The sequence below is a fragment of the Poromitra crassiceps genome (assembly GCF_964638095.1).
Source record: "Poromitra crassiceps genome assembly, chromosome: 8".
In the NCBI taxonomy this organism is placed as follows: Eukaryota; Metazoa; Chordata; class Actinopteri; order Beryciformes; family Melamphaidae; genus Poromitra; species Poromitra crassiceps.
In genome coordinates, this window is record NC_139629.1 from 38,150,489 (window position 1) to 38,173,531 (window position 23,043).

The window sequence follows — 23,043 nt, forward strand, 5'->3', positions numbered from 1 at the left end:
TGACTCTTTAGCCATAACCCAGTGCACAGTCGTACGACCACAAACCACTGGCAGGTCAAGCAGGAAACCAGAAGCCCTTCCCCTCTCGTCACCTCGCAGTGCTGCAGCCACACAGGAAACCACACAAGGCCATCTGCTGTAATGCTGCCTCAATATGAACACGCATAAGGTCTATTTAGTGAACCTGTCTGTCTCCAGACCACGTTCAGTTCAGTCGGCCACGGAAACCTGTTTCTGAACTGGTTCACTTTGGAGTCCACAGATCCAGGATCAGCTCTCAGGCCTCTCAGCTGCAGCATAGACACAACATATTGACAGCTTGAGGGAAGTGGGGGACTTTTTCATCATTTTACGGGCAAAGTACTTCCTCAGTAAAGCCCAAACATCCTGTCTGATGCCTAGATACCAGCTGCGTCAGCGGGGCTGCTATTGTTTTCACCAAGTGTGCGTGTGTGTGTGTGTGTGTGTGTGCGCGTGTGTGTGTGCGTGTGTGTGTGTGTGTGCGTGTGTGTGCGTGTGTGTGCGTGTGTGTGTGTGTGTGTGTGTGTGTGTGTGTGTGTGTGCGTGTGCGTGCGTGTTTGTGTGTCATGGCAAAATGTGGTCCTGGAGACAGCTATTGTGGAAACTATATCGCAGAAGCTGTTTTGAATACTTTTTCAGGTGTCTGTCTGTCTGTCTGTCTGTCTGTCTGCCTGTCTGTCTGTCTGTCTGTCTGTCTGTCTGTCTGCCTGTCTGTCTGTCTGCCTGTCTGTCTGTCTGCCTGCCTGCCTGCCTGTCTGTCTGTCTGTCTGTCTGTGGACATATTTTGTGAGCGCGATAGTGTCAAAGCTGTGCAAGATGCAGTCAGGAAACTTGACGTGTGTGTAGTTGACATAAAAATGAAGGTCACATTGGAAAATGGGCGTGATCCGAGCAAAGGGGCCAGCTCCCCACATTGCCCCTACTCCTCCTCCCCACTTGACGCCCCCTGGCTCACAGTCATTGTAAGTGGCGGGCGTGGCGGCAGGTGTGATCCCATCACAAGATGCTCTCTAGTTTACTTTTGGTCATGATTTGAACGCAGCGCTTTTCCTGCACGACACATTGTAGATAAATAAATCTTACCCCTGTTCATTACTACTCCAGGGAGATAGAGGGCGCTGTGAACTGCAGACACAGTGTCTGGGCGGAGCCTAGACCAAAGATTATAAAGGAGTAGAAGACCCTTTGTTCTAGGTCATTTGCCATCCTAAGGGAGTTGTTTGAACAGGCAGTGATCCGGATCCGTTTGTGGACTTTTGTTTTTGTAAATAAACTATGTTACAATTTACTCTCTAGTAAATGGACTTATTTAAAGGTTAGAACGGACTTCTCACCACACACATCAAACCAATGACGGAACTCCTCTTTGCCCAAAATGTCACTTATGCAATCGTGGCTCAATAGGTTTTCTGGTCAATCATCTTGAGATTTGCAGTGAAACTGTGATGATGTGGTGGGACTGTCTGTGTTGTGTAAGTCCAGATGATGATGTGGTGGGACTGTCTGTGTTGTGTAAGTCCAGTGATGATGTGGTTCGGGACTGTCTGTGTTGTGTAAGTCCAGCTGATGATGTGGTGGGACTGTCTGTGTTGTGTAAGTCCAGTGATGATGTGGTTCGGGACTGTCTGTGTTGTGTAAGTCCAGCTGATGATGTGGTGGGACTGTCTGTGTTGTGTAAGTCCAGATGATGATGTGGTGGGACTGTCTGTGTTGTGTAAGTCCAGATGATGATGTGGTGGGACTGTCTGTGTTGTGTAAGTCCAGATGATGATGTGGTGGGACTGTCTGTGTTGTGTAAGTCCAGATGATGATGTGGTGGGACTGTCTGTGTTGTGTAAGTCCAGATGATGATGTGGTGGGACTGTCTGTGTTGTGTAAGTCCAGATGATGATGTGGTGGGACTGTCTGTGTTGTGTAAGTCCAGATGATGATGTGGTGGGACTGTTTGTGTTGTGTAAGTCCAGATGATGATGTGGTGGGACTGTGTGTTGTGTAAGTCCAGTGATGATGTGGTGGGACTGTCTGTGTTGTGCAAGTCCAGTGATGATGTGGTGGGACTGTCTGTGTTGTGTAAGTCCAGATGATGATGTGGTGGGACTGTCTGTGTTGTGTAAGTTCAGTGATGATGTGGTGGGACTGTCTGTGTTGTGTAAGTCCAGGACTAAATGTGTGCTTGCCCTTTCTCATTCTGTGTGTGTTAGTTAGTCCGCTCAATGATTAACTTTGATCTCCACGCTCGGCCATCGCTCACCTACACATGTGCTTGTGGAAACAGACGTGGGGAAACAGGCACCAGTAACACAGAAAGTCTTCAACCGCTCACTTATGTACGAATGCAACTATACAAACATATCTTCAAACATTTGAAACAGAACGCTTACACAGGTAGAAATACTGACTGGAGGGGGGGCTTTAAGGGGCTATTTAGTGATTCAGCTCTGAGGCGGTGATTGGTTAATTCATTTTCAAACCTGGCAGGCTTGTCTGTTAGAAAAAGGATAGACAAATGATAGAAATGGAAAGGATAGAAAAAGGATTTTAGAAAAAGAACAATGTCAGGTACGAGGCAGAGACCTTGTTTTGTTTAGACAGGAGGTGAGAAGTTAGCCAGACACATTTGCACTGTTGATGTGTAACAGATTTCACTAATGACGACGACTGAGATTTAGTTTGGAAAAGTTATACCAACTTTGGAGTACTAAAGGGTCTATCTTCTAACCCCCTGCTGCCTCTGCCTCTACCCAGGGCTGCACTGTTTTACTCCATCCCTCCCTGCCTACTGGATGTCTCCCCAGATAAAAACAGGCTATTTGAAAGCGCTCTCTGTCTCTCTCTCTCTCTCTCCCTCTCTCTCTGTCTGTTAAGCTCTCTCTCTCCCTCTCTCTCTGTCTGTTTTGTCTCTCTCGCCCGCTCGCTGCCCCAGGCCAGATACAGGGAAGTGGGGTGCTTGGTGGTGGTTGTCAAAGGGAATCCTATTCTTGGAAAGCCCTGAGTCACTTCTGCTCCTGCAGTCATGTCCTGCTGCGAGGAGAGGAGAGGAGAGGGGAGGGAGGGAGGGAATATGCCTGTAGAGGAAGGAGAGGGGAGGGGAGGGAGGGAAGATGCCTGTAGAGGAAGGAGAGGGGAGGGAGGGAGGGAATATGCCTATAGAGGAGGGAGAGGGGAGGGAGGGGAGGGGAGGGCAGGGAATATGCCTGTAGAGGAAGGAGAGGGGAGGGGAGGGAGGGAAGATGCCTGTAGAGGAAGGAGAGGGGAGGGGAGGGGAGGGGAGGGGAGGGGAGGGGAGGGGAGGGGAGGAAAATACTCAACCCGATGAATTATCAAACAAAATAGTTGGCAATTAATTTTATAGTTGACAACTAATGAATTAATTGTTGCAGCTCTAATCTCCAGTAGATAGTGCTGCAGCTATGCTAATGCTTTAGGATACGTAATGGTAGGCTACTAGCATTAGAATGAAGTATGAAGATTAGGTGCAGGTGAGGCTTGGGGCAGGCTGGCTGGTGGAGGGAGAACAGAGGTCTGGAACAGGCTGGCTGGTGGAGGGGAACAGAGGTCTGGAGCAGGCTGGCTGGTGGAGGGGAACAGAGGTCTGGAGCAGGCTGGCTGGTGGAGGGGAACAGAGGTCTGGAGCAGGCTGGCTGGTGGAGGGGAACAGAGGTCTGGAGCAGGCTGGCTGGTGGAGGGGAACAGAGGTCTGGAGCAGGCTGGCTGGTGGAGGGGGAACAGAGGTCTGGAGCAGGCTGGCTGGTGGAGGGGGAACAGAGGTCTGGAGCAGGCTGGCTGGTGGAGGGGGAACAGAGGTCTGGAGCAGGCTGGCTGGTAGAGGGGGAACAGAGGTCTGGAGCAGGCTGGCTGGTGGAGGGGAACAGAGGTCTGGGGCAGGCTGGCTGGTGGAGGGGGAACAGAGGTCTGGAGCAGGCTGGCTGGTGGAGGGGGAACAGAGGTCTGGAGCAGGCTGGCTGGTAGAGGGAGAACAGAGGTCTGGAGCAGGCTGGCTGGTGGAGGGGGAACAGAGGTCTGGAGCAGGCTGGCTGGTGGAGGGGAACAGAGGTCTGGAGCAGGCTGGCTGGTGGAGGGGAACAGAGGTCTGGAGCAGGCTGGCTGGTGGAGGGGAACAGAGGTCTGGAGCAGGCTGGCTGGTGGAGGGGGAACAGAGGTCTGGAGCAGGCTGGCTGGTAGAGGGAGAACAGAGGTCTGGAGCAGGCTGGCTGGTGGAGGGGGAACAGAGGTCTGGAGCAGGCTGGCTGGTGGAGGGGGAACAGAGGTCTGGAGCAGGCTGGCTGGTGGAGGGGGAACAGAGGTCTGGAGCAGGCTGGCTGGTGGAGGGGGAACAGAGGTCTGGAGCAGGCTGGCTGGTGGAGGGGGAACAGAGGTCTGGAAGCCTGCCTGTGTGCTGCCTGCAGCCTCCAGCTCTCTGCTCTTACATAATGTCTCAAGTTCAAATACAGTCGGGCTATTTAAAGCGCTGCCGTCTCGGCCTGCTGACAAAAAGGTGATATATTTAGTAGCCACAGCGCAGCATGAAAGCGCCTGCTGGGGCTATATCGGTCGCAGACAGGCCTCGGGGTGTGGGTGTGGCTAATGCTGTGGCTATTTTTAGGCTGGCTGATGATCCAGGGTGTAAAGCCCACACACACATACGCACGCGCGCGCACACACACACACACACACACACACACACACACACACACACACACACACACAACTGGATGATTTACAAGTCTGTGCGGTGCCAGGCAGCCAGCTCATTAGAATGAGTTGAGGCAAACTCTGCACACTAGCACATATGGCCTGTAAATAATATTGCAATATTTCAGGCTATATCGCGATACACGATATATAGTAGGGCTGGGACAATACATTGATACACATCGTTATACATGAAGAAGTAGAGTCCGCAACCCAGTGATAGAAAATCATAGAAAATGCACTTAAATCAATACATGTCAATAAATAGAATACGGATATGTACAAATATAATACAGTCAAATGTAGAAAAAAGCCCTCACAGCACATAAGAAAAGCAGCTGTAGCTGTGGACTGCTAACAGCTTTGTTAGGATGATGTCATCATTCCTACTTTGATGTCGTCATTCCTACTATGATGTCATCGATCTCTGATGATGTCGCAAACGGTAGTGATGTCATAGCACAGGTGATGTCATGTTCGGATATCTATAAAGGCCCGTTCCGGCAGGTCCTCTCTAGTGATTCATAAACTAAACTAAGATCACTTCAACCTCTGCAACCATTCCCAATCCCGAACAGTGCAGACCTAGCTATCAAGTTCCACAACATCAGCCTACTCATCGAGACTTCACTTACCGAGAGTGTCTTGGCCATCAACTACCCGCGAATAGATCCACATGTCTAACACCTTAAGCAAGGTTAACACCAATCCTGACAAGCTTCACCTGCCCAGTGTTTCAGGGAAGTCTACTAATCATTATGGGACACATGGACGTGCAGGTGGGTTAATAATATGCAGTCAGAAGGTAAGTTAATTAACACACTTCTCACTAAAGCAATGCAGTGTGAGCTGTGAGGGTCAAACGGGGGGGGGAATCCCTGTAGGGACTAACTATCTCTACTGTTTAACTTGACGGTTTTTCTAAACTCCAATGATCACTGTAATATGTCTTATTGTTATGATATAGATGAGATGATATGGTGTGTGTGTGTGTGTGTGTGTGTGTGTGTGTGTGTGGTACTCAGCAGTGGGTTTACTGGGACCTGTCATACTTATTTGATCTGTAATAATCATATGGAGGCTGAAGCGGGGGCTAGTGTTTCTGGGATATGGCTATTAGGATCGTTCTGAAATGTAACAGGATTACAATAGTACTCTTTTTGTGGCGGCTCGGGTTGACAGGAAGCTTGTAGCCAATTTCCTGCACTGTGCAGAGAGAGAAACCGAGAGAGAGAGACAGAGATAGAGAGGGAGAGAGAGAGACCGAGAGAGAGAGACAGTAGATAGAGAGGGAGAGAGAGAGAGGGAGAGAGAGAGACAGTAGATAGAAAGGGAGAGAGAGATTGAGAGAGAGACAGTAGATAGAGAGGGAGAGAGAGAGACCGAGAGAGAGAGACAGTAGATAGAGAGGGAGAGAGAGAGAGGGAGAGAGAGAGACAGTAGATAGAAAGGGAGAGAGAGATCGAGAGAGAGACAGTAGATAGAGAGGGAGAGAGAGAGACCGAGAGAGAGAGACAGTAGATAGAGAGGGAGAGAGAGAGACAGAGAGAGACAGTAGATAGAGAGGGAGAGAGAGAGACCGAGAGAGAGAGACAGTAGATAGAGAGGGAGAGAGAGAGATCGAGAGAGAGACAGTAGATAGAGAGGGAGAGAGAGAGATCGAGAGAGAGACAGTAGATAGAGAGGGAGAGAGAGAGATCGAGAGAGAGACAGTAGATAGAGAGGGAGAGAGAGAGACCGAGAGAGAGACAGTAGATAGAGAGGGAGAGAGAGAGACAGTAGATAGAGGGAGAGAGAGAGATCGAGAGAGAGACAGTAGATAGAGAGGGAGAGAGAGAGAGACCGAGAGAGACAGTAGATAGAGAGGGAGAGAGAGAGATCGAGAGAGAGACAAAGAGACTGTGGGGGCAGAAAGAGACACAAGTTGATAGGTACAGAGTTAAGTATAGGAGGCTATAGACTTCAGGATAATAACATGTTTGATGTTGTAAATCTCCAGGGGGGCTGCTGTGTGCATATATGAAACTGTAGGACATTAGCCAGAAAGAAATCGCAGAATAACCCTAAAAACTGAAAGACTAAAAACTAAAGACCGAGAGAGAGAGACAGTAGATAGAGAGGGAGAGAGAGAGAGGGAGAGAGAGAGACAGTAGATAGAAAGGGAGAGAGAGATTGAGAGAGAGACAGTAGATAGAGAGGGAGAGAGAGAGACCGAGAGAGAGAGACAGTAGATAGAGAGGGAGAGAGAGAGAGGGAGAGAGAGAGACAGTAGATAGAAAGGGAGAGAGAGATCGAGAGAGAGACAGTAGATAGAGAGGGAGAGAGAGAGACCGAGAGAGAGAGACAGTAGATAGAGAGGGAGAGAGAGAGACAGAGAGAGACAGTAGATAGAGAGGGAGAGAGAGAGACCGAGAGAGAGAGACAGTAGATAGAGAGGGAGAGAGAGAGATCGAGAGAGAGACAGTAGATAGAGAGGGAGAGAGAGAGATCGAGAGAGAGACAGTAGATAGAGAGGGAGAGAGAGAGATCGAGAGAGAGACAGTAGATAGAGAGGGAGAGAGAGAGACCGAGAGAGAGACAGTAGATAGAGAGGGAGAGAGAGAGACAGTAGATAGAGGGAGAGAGAGAGATCGAGAGAGAGACAGTAGATAGAGAGGGAGAGAGAGAGAGACCGAGAGAGACAGTAGATAGAGAGGGAGAGAGAGAGATCGAGAGAGAGACAAAGAGACTGTGGGGGCAGAAAGAGACACAAGTTGATAGGTACAGAGTTAAGTATAGGAGGCTATAGACTTCAGGATAATAACATGTTTGATGTTGTAAATCTCCAGGGGGGCTGCTGTGTGCATATATGAAACTGTAGGACATTAGCCAGAAAGAAATCGCAGAATAACCCTAAAAACTGTGATCGAAGGGCAATTTTCGATGTTGTTGTTCACACTACACTTTAGCAAATGTATGCACTAATTAAACATTGTCTAAAGTGCCCCCACAATTTTGTAACTGTCCCCATTGTTTAGGCAGGGGGGGGGGGGGCAAAATAGTTTTTACAGTTCCTACACTGATCAAAAATAAATAGACCAGGGCTGACTGACTTGCAACTCAGAACTAGAATAATAATGCTACATTTCCTAATGGAAATTGAATTGTGCTTGCTGTCCTCGCGACACCTTGCCCCCTTGCAAAGCCCCCGCCCATGGAGCCCCAATCTGCAATGTATAGCTAGGAGGACGTCTCTAGCTAGTTGCAAGGGTGTACTAAGTAACTGGTTGCTATGGGGTGTTTCCGGCTGGTCGCTAGGGCGTTTGTATGGTTGCTAGGGTGGAATAAGTAGTTATGGGCGGGCCTATGTGAGTAGAAGGGGGAGGAGCCAAGGAATTCAGGGGCGAAAGAATTTTGATTGTAGCCTTTTGAAGCGTTTTCTAAAAATCCCATTTAGAAAAACGCATTTACGTTCCAAAAAGTCATAAAGGTTATTCACGTTTGTGAAGATTATCATGCTGAACCCAATTTTTTTATCAAATTTGTATCCCCCATTAGTGCTAATTTTAATTTATTTATCCTGGTTGCTGCTCCACCCTCTGCCGATCTGGGAAGAGCCGAAACTGGCTCCATGCTTCCTCCGAGACATGGGCAGTAGCCAGCCGCTTCTTTTCACCTGACAGGGGAAGCTTCACCGGTAGGACATAGCACGTGGGGGGTTCACGCTATTCCAACGAGCTCCCCTCCCTCCGAACAGGCGCCCCTAACGACCAGAGCAGGCACCACTTCAGCAACCAGGATATTGCATGTTTTGGTGAGGGGTTCCTATATGAAGAAAACCCCCAGGGGGCACGGGGAGAACATGCAAACGCCACACAGAAAGGCCCTTTTGACGACCCCACCCGGGCGGTGGGCACTCCTTCAGCGCTCACAGCGTCCCAGGTGGGAATCGAACCCAGGACCTTCTAGCTGTGTTACTACGGCGCCACCATACCCCCCTGTATTGGTATGCTGATTGGTCTGAAAGCTTACTATTGTTGAAAAGAAATGAAAAATGTATCAAAAATGTGTTTTAAATTCTTACAATCATGGGCGCCATGTTGAAATGACATCCAATGATGCGGTGGGAGCAAATGGGGGTTGAGAAATCATACCCAAGTTTGTGAGTAGGAACTCCCAGTTAATGTGGCACAATTTGCCACTTGCCAGTTATAAACGAATGCAGCATTAGTCAGGATTTTGGTCACAATTTTCATTGTGACATCATCAGTGACATCTTCAGTGATGTCATAAATCAAGATTTGATCGTGACACCTTCAGTGACATCATCAGTGATGTGGACACTGAACTTGAAAAAGCAATGTCTTTATTTATTTCCAAAATATTTGGAATCATTATCATTAAAATGGCCTCCAGTCTCCACCCTAGAAATGGAGCGTGTGTAGCGCGCGAGATTGCTAGTGATACAAATACTGGTCGGCTAAACATAAACAAACAACAACAATCCCACCACAGATCAGCAGAGGAATGCAAATGAAGGGAAGACAGGCAATGTGAATGAATATGGAGGGGGGATATGAAGCAGAATGGATAATTCCATTAGTTATAACCTAGCACAATTTAATTAAGCCTTAAGTTTTGTTTTTGTTCTTTTTTTTATCATAGCTTTCACTGTTGTTACCCGCCATCCTTTAAGTCAGTTTGTAACTCCATGTCAAGTCATGATCAAGTTTTCTACTTCAACTTGACTTTATTCTTATGCCAATTTGGTTTGCATGAGAAACACAACAACAGGACAAAAGACAATGACAATAACAAGCGTCATGGTCAACCTGACTCTAGTGTTGACAACAACACTGAGCAGGAGAACAATGATGAGGATGACAATACATCAGAATAACTGGAGTTGTCAACTCAAGTAAAAAAAGAAAAGAAAGGGACATTACCACATTGAACCGACATCATAAATAGCATATATCAAGTCTCTGCAGATGCAGAAGCAATATGTCAAATAAATAGTAATACATAACAATACAATACAATAACAATCAAACGGGGTTCCTCAGACAAGCTGTGTTTGTGTGGTGTAACGTTAACGTGTGTGTGCTGACAGCCAGGAGAAAGTTTAGTTTGTGAGTCCCTGTCTGGCTGCCCTCTACAGAGCGCTGTCTAGCCTAGCCTGCCTGCCTGTAGTGTGTGTGTGTGTGTGTGTGTGTGTGTGTGTGTGTGTGTGTGTGTGTGTGTGTGTGTGTGTGTGTGTGTGTGTGTGTGTGTGTGTGTGTGTGTGTGTGTGTGTGTGTGTGTGTGTGTGTGTGTGTGTGTGTGTGTGTGTGTGTGTGTGTGTGTGTGTGTGTGTGTGTGTGTGTGTGTGTGTGTGTGTGTGTGTGTGTGTGTGTGAGCCGCTGGGTAGCCGCCGCTACAGTGTCTGGAGGCTGAGATAGGAGCTTGTGGTGTTAATGGCAGTTAAAGGCGAGGCAGACCTACCTGCGAGATGTCATAGCAGAGCAGTCTGTGAACGCTGCTGTCCAGTCTCCTCTCGAGCAGGGAGAGTTCACTTCCCCCGGCCTTTGGCTGCCTGTTAGCGCTGTCCTGCTCGGTCTCGCGCTCTCTCTCTCTCTCTCTCTCTCTCTCTCTCTCTCTCTCTCTTTCTTTCTCTCTCTCTCTGCTCTCTCCCGCTCTCTCTCTCTCTCTATCTATCTATCTCTCTCCCTTTCTCTCTCTGCCGCGTCGCTGCTACTGGGAGAGAGGCGGAGAGAGCGCGAGAGACAAGAGAGGAGCTCTCTGTTCAACCCGGGTTCAACCACAGCGCGTCAAACCCAGCCCCATAAAACAAAAGGTTTCCGGTAGTTGCTTTCAAAATAAAAGCAAAACGGTCCATTCTGATGCTCGACAGACAGGGTTGCTTAATCCAGAAGCTGCTTACTTCCCAAAAGTTCATTTTTGCCAAAAGTTCCTTTCACAATATAAAAAACTGGTCCATTGGAGTCAGTGTTGGGGGTAACCAGGGGGTAACTCATTACAAAAATAATATATTACATTGTAATCTATTACTTTTAGCAGTAAGTTCTCAGTAATATAACTTATTACTTATAGGATTTCAGTAATATTATACCAGTTACTTTGTCAAGTAACTCAAGTTACAAATTGAGTTACATTTTATTAAATCAAAGCACATATTTAAAAAAGATACAATCATTTCCTAATCAAACTGTGTTTTTATGCAAAAAAAAACACTATAGATGACAATAACAAAGGAACATAATACAATTTAGAATTTTGGATGGTTTACACTGATTTCAAGGTGGTTGAAATTATTTTTCGGCATGTCATTCTGCTGCTGCTGTTGTTTTGGTAAAAGTAATGCAAAAGTAGTGTAATAAGTACAAGTTACAGTACTCTACACAGAAAGTAATATTGTAAAGTAACGTATTACTTTCAAATGAAAGTAACTAGTAATATGTAATATATTACATTTTGAAAGTAACTTGCCCAACACTGATCGGAGTGAATGGAGAAGTCACGACTCTTTTATATAGCCCCCCTCCCCGCAGGTCGCAGGACCCATCCACCCACAAACCCACAAAGAAATTAGCTCAAAGAGATACACATCACCTTTAGCAAAAAAAGAGAAGAAAAAAGAAAAAAGTCACAACCTAGCCTCATATCATGGAGGCGCCCATGCATGGCTCCCACGCATGGCCCCCACGCATGGCTTCAACAAATGCATTCCATGGCGTAATATTTAGCGCCATGCCACTGACATCTTCATGACAGCCAGGTCCACAAGATGCCAATTGTTCAAAAGGTACAGTATGAGGAGCTTTCCATCTCTGAGCTACCTTTTTTTGTGGCAGTGAGGCCCAACAACTGCCAATGCTTCTGCCTCAAGGATCAAATTCAACCCAGTGAAATCATTCAATAACAAACAACAGGAGAACAAGGGACAGTTACTCCCAGCACTAGTATGGACATCTTCATGGCAATTTCTCTCCTAAATAAACGGCAGAGCATTCCCAGACCATTATGTATAAAGGTACCAGGGGTTGCATAATGTACAGTTAGGGCTTTGAGATAGTTTCATTTCATCTGAGATACTTTGTGAGGAGTAGGCTACAGTATTATAGTCTGTGGGCATGGAAAGAATAATTTTCACTCACAATCCCTACTCCAGCAAGCATTGGCTTGCAATGGTTTATTCTGCGGCCTTGGTGATAACAGTATAAAGACTAGAGACCAAGCCCTTAATGGTCTTGGATGTACACATTTTATGCATGGGATGGCTTTTTAATTCTTCATCCCAAGGAACACCATATGAACAAAAAGCACTACAAAGTTGCATATAAAAAAAGAATTAAGTGCGAGGAGGGAGATTATAGTGAGACTGAAGGTCCTGAAATGACCAAAGCCTATTACCCGATGTAATGTTAGAGAGAATATGAATGCCATTATTCTTCCATGAAGGGAAAGAGATCGGGCGACCACCCAAATGAAGAGAGAAGTTATTAAACAAAGGTAAGTATGGGTATGGAATTTGTATATGTTGGCATGAGACTCAACAGTTCTAAATGTGGCGATAAGATGAGAAATGATAGGACCATAGCTGGATCTACAGATTTTGAGAGGAATGTTGGAGAAAATTATGTCCTGAACCTGAGGTCTGCACGGGCTAACAATCTGCTCCTCCAATGAACCACCTGTGCTTCTGGGTTAAACCAGGTATGAAAAGCACGGAATGTATAAGACCAAAAATACAATTTAAAGTTAGGGAGGCCAAGGTTTTTTGTCTTTGTAAAATTGACATCTTGAGACGTGGTTGTTTGTTATTCCAGATCAATTTTGTGATCAGTACCAATCCCAATGAGCAGCAGGGGGCGATAAAGGTAGCATGGAGCTAAAAAAAAATTATGCGAGGCAGGATATTCATCTTTAAAATGTAAGCACAACACAAGCTTGTAATGAATTGGGGAGAGGTGACCACCGCTCCAGAATCCACCTGCCTAGAGATGGGAGTTAAAATTATTTGTAACAATTTCTTGTAGAGATGGAAAAATGTCAATACTGAAGTATTTAAATTTCTGGACCACTGGGATGTTTGCAGGTGGAGTGGCCTAATCTCATTGCGTTGTTCAGAGGAAGAAGAGCAGATTTAGCCCATTTGATTTTGTATTCAGATACATTACCAAAGTTATCGAAAAGACAAAAGTTGAATTTGGAGCATCTCCTAAAAAAAGTTAAATGTCGTCAGCATGAAGAGAAATAAAATGGTCAGTATTATGTGCAGTGATGGGAGTATGAGGTTTCTGTGATTTCCGGTGTGCGTCCGACCAGAGGGGCGCTGCGGAGCGCTATGATGGCAAAATGGTAAATGATCAGATCATTGCTGACCATTCAGCCATCGCTGGCTAAGCTCATAATGACAATTGTTTCGGTAATCGCTGCTGGCTAATTCATTATAGTATCCTTGCAGATCATTGCTGGCTAAGCTCATAATGGTAAGAATGAAGTGAATGAACTGGAGACGACGGACACGGTGGGCTCCGTTTGGTTGACACTTTATTTCATGGTGGTAGGAACACAAGACAAAGGTTGTAAAGTTAGTAATGGTCAGGTCATGCCACTCTTACTCGGTGCACTGTCCTTTCAGGAGGGTCACACAGTCAGACAGTAGTTTACAGAGGTCAGACATGGGGGGGGGGAGAGGAATCCATATGTAGACATAAATAAGGAACAGAAAATAGATCCAAAAAACAGTAAATAGACGATTTTTTTTCTTTCTTTTTTTGTAAAAAGCCAGAGGAGATGTTTCCCGGAGGGGGGCCTCTGGGATTTTTTTTGTGTACGAGCATTATTACTAATATAATTATTATTATGTATTACTCATTTACATTATGGGGGATGAGGCTAATACACTGGCTAAAGTAAGAGTACAGAAACAGTTATGACCAGTTTTTTAAGGCAACTCATAGTTTCCAAACCCACCATAGATTGCCATGTTCTTTACTCTTCTCCAGTCCATGGGATTAGTCTGCAACGTGTCCATCCGAGGGTTCACAAATCTCCCCGTCTTTAAGCGCTGGGAGGGGTGGAAGTCATTGAGCAGCGTGGTAAAAAATAAGACCAGTCTAAGGCCAGTTTGAAGTGTGTCTGGAACAGAAAAGGGTTTCCCTGGTGCGCTTTGGGCACTCGGAGCTCGGCCACACACTACACAGGCACACTAACCCCCCCCCCCCCCCATGACACGACGATCTCATGTGTGGCTGAACAGACAAACTTGGTTCCAGTGTATATTACTAAAAACATAAAACCTCCACAGGTCACACATCGCTAAAATTTACACTGTACAAAACGGTCGCTTGGTGATTTAAAGGAAGTAAAAAAAAAAAAAAAACTAATACAACACCACAAACAGGCATGATTTAGTCTTAGAGTATTGCCAAGTATCTCATATCAAAACAAGTGTCTTTTAAAGTCAGTCATCAAAGCTTACTGTAGGTGCATTACTATGTTAATTTGCAAATGGGAATATGCACCTTTTATTTTTTCCATTTTCCGGCTGTTATGGCTTCAAAAGGTCACAACAACATCAACATTGTCCCCTCTCTCAACAGCTGGGTCACGATTTGTCCAGGAATGTGAAAGGTGTGGCCGGCCTCTCCCACTCCTCGGTCACACGGGAGAAAGGAATGAGTTTTTTTTTTAAGCTTTTGAGCTTTTTGTAGATTGTTGTTGTTGACCTGACTGTTGGTTGGGCAAGATGTCCCCGAAGAGCTGCAGCACTCCTTTCCACCTCTCCTCGTCTTCAGCCTTTTGCTTTTAGCACCTCCTTAAGGTCAGCTGTGGTAACAACTCTTCCCCCCTTAATGCACCATTCAATAAGGTCCAGCAAGCTAATTTTCTCCCAAAGAAAAGAACTCCAACAAAGAGAACAGGGGAAAAACAAAACACAAAAAATACAAAAACAAAGACAAATATTTCTCCTAACTCTGTCGTTTCTGAAATCACATGTGAAAACAAAACAAAACAAAAACAGAACCTTTTTTCTATGCAAAGCATGTCCACTGAGTTTTTTTTTTAACAAAATGTGAACAAAAATTGTATTTATTAAAAAATCAAAAGGAAACCGAAAACAACAGTCAAACCAACACTGCAGAAGTGCATGCATTTATAGTGGTCATCATAAGTTTATCTGCTGATTGTAAAAACAGAACGCACAACACTTGAGAAGCACAAATTCTCCCCAGAGAACCCATCTTACATTCACAGTCTCAGGTATTATTTATATACTCTATATTTATGACATGGATCCATGTTCTTGATTGATGACTAATGATAATGCCAGTCATTGTGGCCACACGGCGCTCGCTCTCTTTCGTCTTGCAGTGTTAGTGAGGCGCTCTCTCTCTTTCGTCTTGCAGTGTTAGTGAGGCGCTCTCTCTCTTTCGTCTTGCAGTGTTAGTGAGGCGCTCTCTCTCTTTCGTCTTGCAGTGTTAGTGAGGCATATTTCAAAACTAAAGGCTCTCATAGGATTCAGATTGAGGTTTTTTTTGGGGGGGGGGGGGGGGGGGGGGCTGTGAAATGGGAGGATGTGGGGTTGATCGATTGTTGTTGTTGTTGAAAGTGTACTTTCTCATCGTAGCAGCTTGACCGATATCTGAAAAGTCCCATTAGGAAAAAAGACAGCGGGGGGGCTTGACTGAGAGGCTGAATGCAGAGTTTTGAGCTGCGGGTATCGAACATACGGCTCACAGCGGCCTGCGGAGGATACTGTGTCCGGCCCTCAAAGGGGGAATGTATACGCCTGGGTGGGTACATAATGGATGTCTATAGGCCATGCTCGGGGGTGATGGCGGAGGGGGGGGTGAGAATTGATATGGCACCAAGATGAGGCAGTGACCAGAGATCACCACCGGGGTCCACCAGTGTTCAAGTAATGAGCGAGGAATAAAAAGGCCTCGTGTTCACAGGCGGAGGGAGACCGACACTGTGAACGGAGGTGCGGATCTTTATCCAAACAAAAAGAGAGGCAAAACAAACAAAATTAAAATTAAAACCACATATTAATTTTTCTTTTTCTGATATAAAAAGCGATGAAAAGTATACAAAAATAGAAAATAATTACAGCAGGAGACATGGGTGCTATGGAGGGAGTGATTGGATGGATGGGATGGGAGGGGATGGGACAGAATGGGAGTAGGAGGGGTGGGGTGTTTTCTCTGGAGGGGTATTTTCTCTGGAGGGGTGTTTTCTCTGGAGGGGTGTTATCTCTCCTCTCTACGGGGTTATTTGGCGGTGGCGGGACAGTGTAATATTTTGGGGCTGTTTAAGGCGTCCTCCACCAGGTGGAGCTCCACGCCGTCCACCACCACGTCCTTGACGCAGCCCACGAAGCCTGTGCTGTAGGCCTTGGGCAGCCGACGGGCCACCGACAGCTCCTCCAGACCACCTGAGGGGGGGGGGTGAAAACGACACATAAGCACTGATCTGAAACAGCAAGGACATGTACAGAATCACAGACACTACTCATCTCAAACAGCAAGGACACGTGCAGTATCACAGCCTCGTTCAAAACATCATCACCATCAGAAATGGCAAAACAGTGGTCCTCACTGTTTCTACGTATCACTCTGGACTTCCAGCCACTCACAACTGGCTCATAAGTTCTGCGCAGATTGGACCAGCGACTTGCTTGCCCCGTTGCATGATGGTTAGCAAAGTTGTCCGACTTGCTCCGCCTGCCCGACTGCGTGAGCCACGGGACTCGTGAGCCACGGGACTCTCGTGAGCCACGGGCCTCTCGTGAGCCATGGGACTCGTGAGCCACAGGACTCGTGAGCCACGGGACTCTCGTGAGAGCGAGGCGGGCGCAGATTTGGGGCGAGGCGCCGCAGCTGCTCCCCACCGACTGCGCCCGACTGCACAGCTCAGAGGATGACGAGTAACGCATCAAGCTGAGCGCCCATTGGCTCAACACAGGTGTGTCACGCACCCACAGAGAAGTGCAGAAACTTACATTTTATATCTATTCCAAGCTGTCACTCCCTATTTGACATAAATGCCACCTGTGATGCCTACATGAAAATCAAAATACGTAATCGGAAGGGCTGGGTCATTTGAGCAGTGAGTGTGGGTGGAGCTTAACAGTCACGTGACGCTCCGTGACGTCTCCTGGTCGGGAGAATGAACGGGGAATCCTCTTCCTGACCAGGAGACGTCACGGAACGTCACGTGAGGGTTACATGATCAACTACAGCGCAGGGCCCCGATTGGCCCGGTTACGTTCTCAACTACAGCCCGATTGGTTCGGTTACATTGTAATTTCAGGAAGTCGCTGTGGGTGGCTGGAAGCCCAGACTAAAGAAACAATAGTTAAGGTTTTCTTTGGCTAAGATTAGACTAAGGCCGGCGTATAGTAGTGCAGCTGTAGTCCGTCTGATTGGACGGATCTCACTTCACCCCCCCCGCCCCCCTTTCTGCCTTCTCCCCTTCAAAACAAGCATGAGTGCTGAGGCAGGCTAAGAGGCAGGCAGGCTTCCATTGACACACTAACTGGATGATTTTTATTGTGAAGAGAACAGATTTACAGCCGCGACTTTTCTGAGAGAGAAGAGAAGAGAAGAGTGAAAGAGAGCAGAGCTGTGTGTGTGTGTGTGTGTGTGTGTGTGTGTGTGTGTGTGTGTGTGTGTGTGTGTGTGTGTGTGTGTGTGTGTGTTGCTGAGAGTTCATGTCCACGTACAGCTCCTTACATCTCTCTCCCGTCCCCCCTCTCCCGCCCTGCACGCCTCCTGACTCGGACTGACGAGACTTATTTCATGCAAGTTACAGATGAATTAATGATGAGCGGGAGAAAGAAAAAAGAAAGAAAGGAGGGTTTAAGAAAAGGGAGGAGGGCTCTTGATGGAGGGCTTGTGTATGCCAATGTTATTTTGTTAGAAAGTTCGATCCAGCGGCCGGCGGCGCCTACATCCTTTTGAAAGCCATTTCTCCGAGTGAAGCTCAGTCTAAATTGAACTGCAGGTAGATAGATAGCAGGGACTCCGACTTTGGGCGTTTTTGAATTCCGGACAACAGACAGCTTTGGAGTTGGTCCGATAGCTTTTCATTTCTCAACTCAACATCTGAATAGGCTCGGACATTTATTTCCCCCTGCCCCTCTCAAACGGCCATCTTTTCCTGTCCCTGCCGGGGACTAGGCTTAATGCCAATGAGTTCCTGCCTCAGTTTTGGCAGCCCTCTTACCAGTGGCCGAGATTCAATAGTACTATAGAATTACAACTATTCCCCTGGCTTGATGCATGGGTCATTTCCAGACACATTTTGAGTGTAAACGACATGTTTTGTTCATCTTCTCGACATGCGCGGGTACCTACCCAACCACAGCGCTCCGTCTGTGTCCAGCTGTGTCGCTGCCAAAGGCGATGACCCGGTCACCGCTGCCTCGTTGCCAACCTGTAGAGAGCCGTCTCTAAGTGCTCTGAGGAGGAGAGAGAGAGACAGGCAGGTAGTGAGACACCTGTCTGATGCAGGCAGGTTGTGAGACACCTGTCTGATGCAGGCAGGTAGTGAGACACCTGTCTGATGCAGGCAGGTAGTGAGACACCTGTCTGATGCAGGCAGGTAGTGAGACACCTGTCTGATGCAGGCAGGTAGTGAGACATCTGTCTGATGCAGGCAGGCAGTGAGACATCTGTCTGATGCAGGCAGGCAGTGAGACACCTGTCTGATGCAGGCAGGTAGTGAGACACCTGTTTGATGCAGGCAGGTAGTGAGACACCTGTCTGATGCAGGCAGGTAGTGAGACACCTGTCTGATGCAGGCAGGTAGTGAGACATCTGTCTGATGCAGGCAGGCAGTGAGACATCTGTCTGATGCAGGCAGGCAGTGAGACACCTGTCTGATGCAGGCAGGTAGTGAGACACCTGTCTGATGCAGGCAGGTAGTGAGACACCCGTCTGATGCAGGCAGGTAGTGAGACACCTGTCTGATGCAGGCAGGTAGTGAGACACCTGTCTGATGCAGGCAGGTAGTGAGACACCTGTCTGATGCAGGCAGGTAGTGAGACATCTGTCTGATGCAGGCAGGTAGTGAGACACCTGTTTGATGCAGGCAGGCAGTGAGACACCTGTCTGATGCAGGCAGGTAGTGAGACATCTGTCTGATGCAGGCAGGCAGTGAGACACCTGTCTGATGCAGGCAGGTCGTGAGACACCTGTCTGATGCAGGCAGGCAGTGAGACACCTGTCTGATGCAGGCAGGTCGTGAGACACCCGTCTGATGCAGGCAGGCAGTGAGACACCTGTCTGATGCAGGCAGGCAGTGAGACACCTGTCTGATGCAGGCAGGTAGTGAGACATCTGTCTGATGCAGGCAGGTAGTGAGACATCTGTCTGATGCAGGCAGGCAGTGAGACACCCGTCTGATGCAGGCAGGTAGTGAGACACCTGTCTGAAGCATCAAGCCTTGCTGAGTGCTTGCAAAAAGTCCCACACAGCATTTTAAATGTGCCTGTCTGCTGCTAACAGATGGCTTTAGAACAGCGTTCATTATAGGTGAAGCTACGCTGAGAAGTAATGCACACTTAAGCATTGTGATGACGGGGCTAATTTGAGCGTGACAAAGTGGCTTTGGGAGAGGGAGAGAAGAGCCTCACAGCATCTGTCTCAAACTAAGCTGGAAGCCACATGTTGATTCTACACCACTACAAACACATGACATCACCCCCGGAGAGCACCTGACGTGGCTGGCCCATAAGCTCGTGAGTCCACCTACAGGTGGACTCACGCTCACGTTCAGTAACTCTGGATCAGACTCAGGTCCTCGACTCCGAATTGACTCGGGCTCTTCTTTGGTGACTCAGACTCAAACACTGTGGACTCAAGACTCAACTTGGACTCGACATATATAATTTGACCGAATTGACAAAGACTAAAACTAAAGACATTTTCTCCATATTTTGTTTTATTTGATTTGATTGTAGTTAGTTTTGTAAGTACACAACATCATTTAAGTTGGTTTTTTAAGTCTAGTTTTTATTTTTATTTCAGTTAACTTAAAAAAATGCACACATTTTTATTTTTTATTTTTAGTTTCAGTGACCTACAGTATAATAACCCGGTTGTAAGTGTATAGAAGCTTACCTGCTGGCCTTGATGCGTATCCATTGGTTGGTGTCGACGCGCACAGTGGAGCGCAGCACCACGGGCTTGGAGCCCAGGTCGTAGGTCATCTGGACGTGCCCGCCCACGATGGCCAGGGCCAGGTAGTCCGAGCGCTCCACTCCCTTCCCGCTCCACAGCACCAGGCCCTGGGTGGCCTCAGTGCGCACGCTCAGCTCAAACTTGTTCACCAGAAGAGCCTTTTCACTGGGACAGTGGGAGGAGAGAGGGAGTTAAGTTAAGTTAAGGTAAGTCAAGTGTGGGACGCCGGCCAAGCCGGAAGTAACACGGGGGCGTGAACCGGCGACCCTCGTGTTGGTAGGCTGGGAATCTACCTCTGCACTACCCGAACGCACTAGTTCCAGTTGAAGACTCATTCTAACTAGTTAAAAACTTAATTTAAGATAATCTAGATATACAATGTAGCTATCTTGAATTGAAGGGAATACAGATATCTTGAACTGGAAATATGACTAGTCAGAATTAAATTGTAGATATCTCAAACTGGAATTACAGCTTGTCATAAGTCAGTTGCAGATATCTGCGATGCAAATTGTGTTTATCTGCAAATTAATTGTAGATATCTGTAATGAGAAGAATTGAATTAGGGATATCTGAACACATATCCAGTCTAGCTATTAAATGTTCAAATGGCTTGCCATATAGATGGAGTCAGGGGGGGGGGTGTTTGGAGAGAATCAGGATGCAGACTGAGTGGAGTGTTAGCAGGGAGCTGTTTAGCCATTAGCTTTGCTACTGCCTACTGAGCCGGCACTGCAATGCTGCTCAACACTTTCCGTGTGTGTGTGTGTGTGTGTGTGTGTGTGTGTGTGGATGTACTTCCACCGTCTTCGCACGGTATTTAAAACACAGAGACAAACACAAGACGAGCACACACATGACACACACACACACACACACACACACATGACACAGAACCAGTGGCACACCAACAAAACAACAAACAACAACAAACAAAAAGACAACGGGACTGACAGCAGCACAGGACTGCAGACAATGATTAGACCAGACAGACACGACCAAACAACAGAGTCGGCGTAGCAAACAGAGAGGCTCATGGGAGTACAGGCACAGACAGGGAAGAGGAGGGGTCAGAACAAGAGAGAGAGACAGAGAGAGAGAGAGAGAGAGAGGATGACAACTTCTCCTTGAAGCGCAGCTCATGTCATTAGGATGCATTAGCACTTGTTCTATTCTTTAAATCAGCCGATGGCTTGATTTGTTGCTTGTTGTTGCTCCACCTCAGCGGAAGGAGAAAGAGTCCTGAGTCAAAGCGGATTTTCCCCCTCCCTTTAATGCAATCCGCTGAGGTAAAGAAACAAATAAATAAAAAATGGTGATTTACGAGCTTGGAGAGTAAACACATGACTACAGCTCATCAGACTCTCTCACCACCAAGCCCCATAAATCTCCATCAGAGCAGCTTGTCGGCGGATAAGGTCAAGGTTATTAAAAGTGTTGGGCGTATGATAAATAAAGCCAAATGTGTAGTAGCGCTATACCAGATCAGAAAAACGTTCAGTGCAGAGCGCTTTGTACATTCCCTGTGTGGAGGCATTTAATTTATTCCTGTGTGTAGTGTGTCGTCAAATTCTCAGAGGGTAAATAGACAAACAGCTCCCAGAGGGTGCCGTGCGCCTCATCGACTCTAGGTGGCAGTAGTGAATAGAAGAATGCAAGGCCATCAGGGAGGATGGCAAAGAGGCTCCTTGGTTTGCAGCGGCTCTGGTTGGATTTGTGGCGTTATCAGAGCTGTGAACCTTCACCATGAGCTGAGCCAGACAATATGCAGGCAGTATGCAGAGGGCTGTTTGTCATTATTGCTCAGAGTATCTAAACAAAGAGACAGTGCTGTCTGGATGGGGGGGGGGGGGGGGGGGGGGGGGTTGTGTGGAGAAAGGGGGGGGGGGGGAGGCAGCAGGCGTGTGGAGGAACAGCACTAGAGCTGCAACGATTCGTCGATTATTAATCGATTAGTCGATTGACAGAAAATTAATCACTATTTTTAGAAGCGATCGTGTAGACTAATTTCTAAGAAAAGAGAAAAATGAAAATTCTCCTTCCAGATTCTTCAATGTGAATATGTTCTGGTTCCTTTAGTCTTCTATGACAGTAAACTGATGACAGTATCTTTGGGTTGTGGACTGTTGGTCAGGACAAAAGAAGACATTTGAGGACGTCGTCTTGGGCTTTGGGGAAAAAGTGAACCACATTTTTCACCATTTTGTGACATTTTTATAAACCAAACGACGAATCGATTAGTGGAGAAAATAATCGACAGATGAACCGATAATGAAAAACAATGGTTAGTTGCAGCCCTAGACAGCACCAAAAGGCTCCAAGCGGAGAGAGACTCACCTCTGGTCAGACGGGTTCTCCAGAGACTCAGGGCTTAAGGGGAGGTCAAGGGTCATGCAGCGGGCCGCAAGGAGAGAAGGAGGGAAGGACGCAAGGAGGGAAGGAGGCAAGGAAGGAAGGAAGGAAGGAAGGAATGACTTTGTGAGCCTTATTGGGTGACTCACAGTGGAGTAGCATTGCAAGAAGCAGGAATGTTCTGCTGTAGGATAATAGCAGGCTGTTCTGTGATCAGTGTGTACAGCTCAGGTTCTGCTGTAGGAAAATAGCAGGCTGTTCTGTGATCAGTGTGTGCAGCTCATGTTCTGCTCTAGGATAATAGCAGGCTGTTCTGTGATCAGCGTGTGTGTAGCTCATGTTCTGCTGTAGGATAACAGCAGGCTGTTCTGTGATCGGCGTGTGCAGCTCAGGTTCTGCTGTAGGATAACAGCAGGCTGTTCTGTGATCAGCGTGTGTGTAGCTCATGTTCTGCTGTAGGATAATAGCAGGCTGTTCTGTGATCAGTGTGTGCAGCTCATGTTCTGCTGTAGGATAACAGCAGGCTGTTCTGTGATCAGTGTGTGCAGCTCATGTTCTGCTGTAGGATAACAGCAGGCTGTTCTGTGATCAGCGTGTGTGCAGCTCAGGTTCTGCTGTAGGATAACAGCAGGCTGTTCTGTGATCAGCGTGTGTGTAGCTCATGTTCTGCTGTAGGATAACAGCAGGCTGTTCTGTGATCAGCGTGTGTGTAGCTCATGTTCTGCTGTAGGATAACAGCAGGCTGTTTTGTGATCAGCGTGTGTGTAGCTCAGGTTCTGCTGTAGGATAACAGCAGGCTGTTCTG

At 47.2% G+C, this 23,043-nt stretch overlaps 2 protein-coding genes across 3 annotated transcripts in view; both read right to left on the minus strand.

Moving 5' to 3' along the window:
* Positions 1–10,396, minus strand: part of LOC310781752 (tyrosine-protein phosphatase non-receptor type 11-like) — a 36,505-nt gene extending 26,109 nt beyond the window's left edge. For both annotated transcript variants that reach the window (XM_083642367.1, XM_083642368.1), the window contains exon 1: positions 10,177–10,396. In XM_083642367.1, coding sequence (XP_083498493.1) covers positions 10,177–10,190 — 14 coding nt within the window. In that variant the 5' untranslated portion in view covers positions 10,191–10,396. The remainder of the gene's footprint in view (positions 1–10,176) is intronic.
* A 2,832-nt stretch (positions 10,397–13,228) lies between these two features.
* agrn (agrin) overlaps positions 13,229–23,043 on the minus strand; it is a 359,236-nt gene continuing 349,421 nt past the window's right edge. Inside the window, exons 34-36 of the mRNA XM_083641207.1 lie at positions 19,827–20,051; positions 18,060–18,163; positions 13,229–16,135 (exon numbers count right to left, since the gene is read on the minus strand). Of these exons, the coding sequence (XP_083497333.1) occupies positions 15,972–16,135; positions 18,060–18,163; positions 19,827–20,051 (493 nt within the window). The 3' untranslated portion in view covers positions 13,229–15,971. The remainder of the gene's footprint in view (positions 16,136–18,059; positions 18,164–19,826; positions 20,052–23,043) is intronic.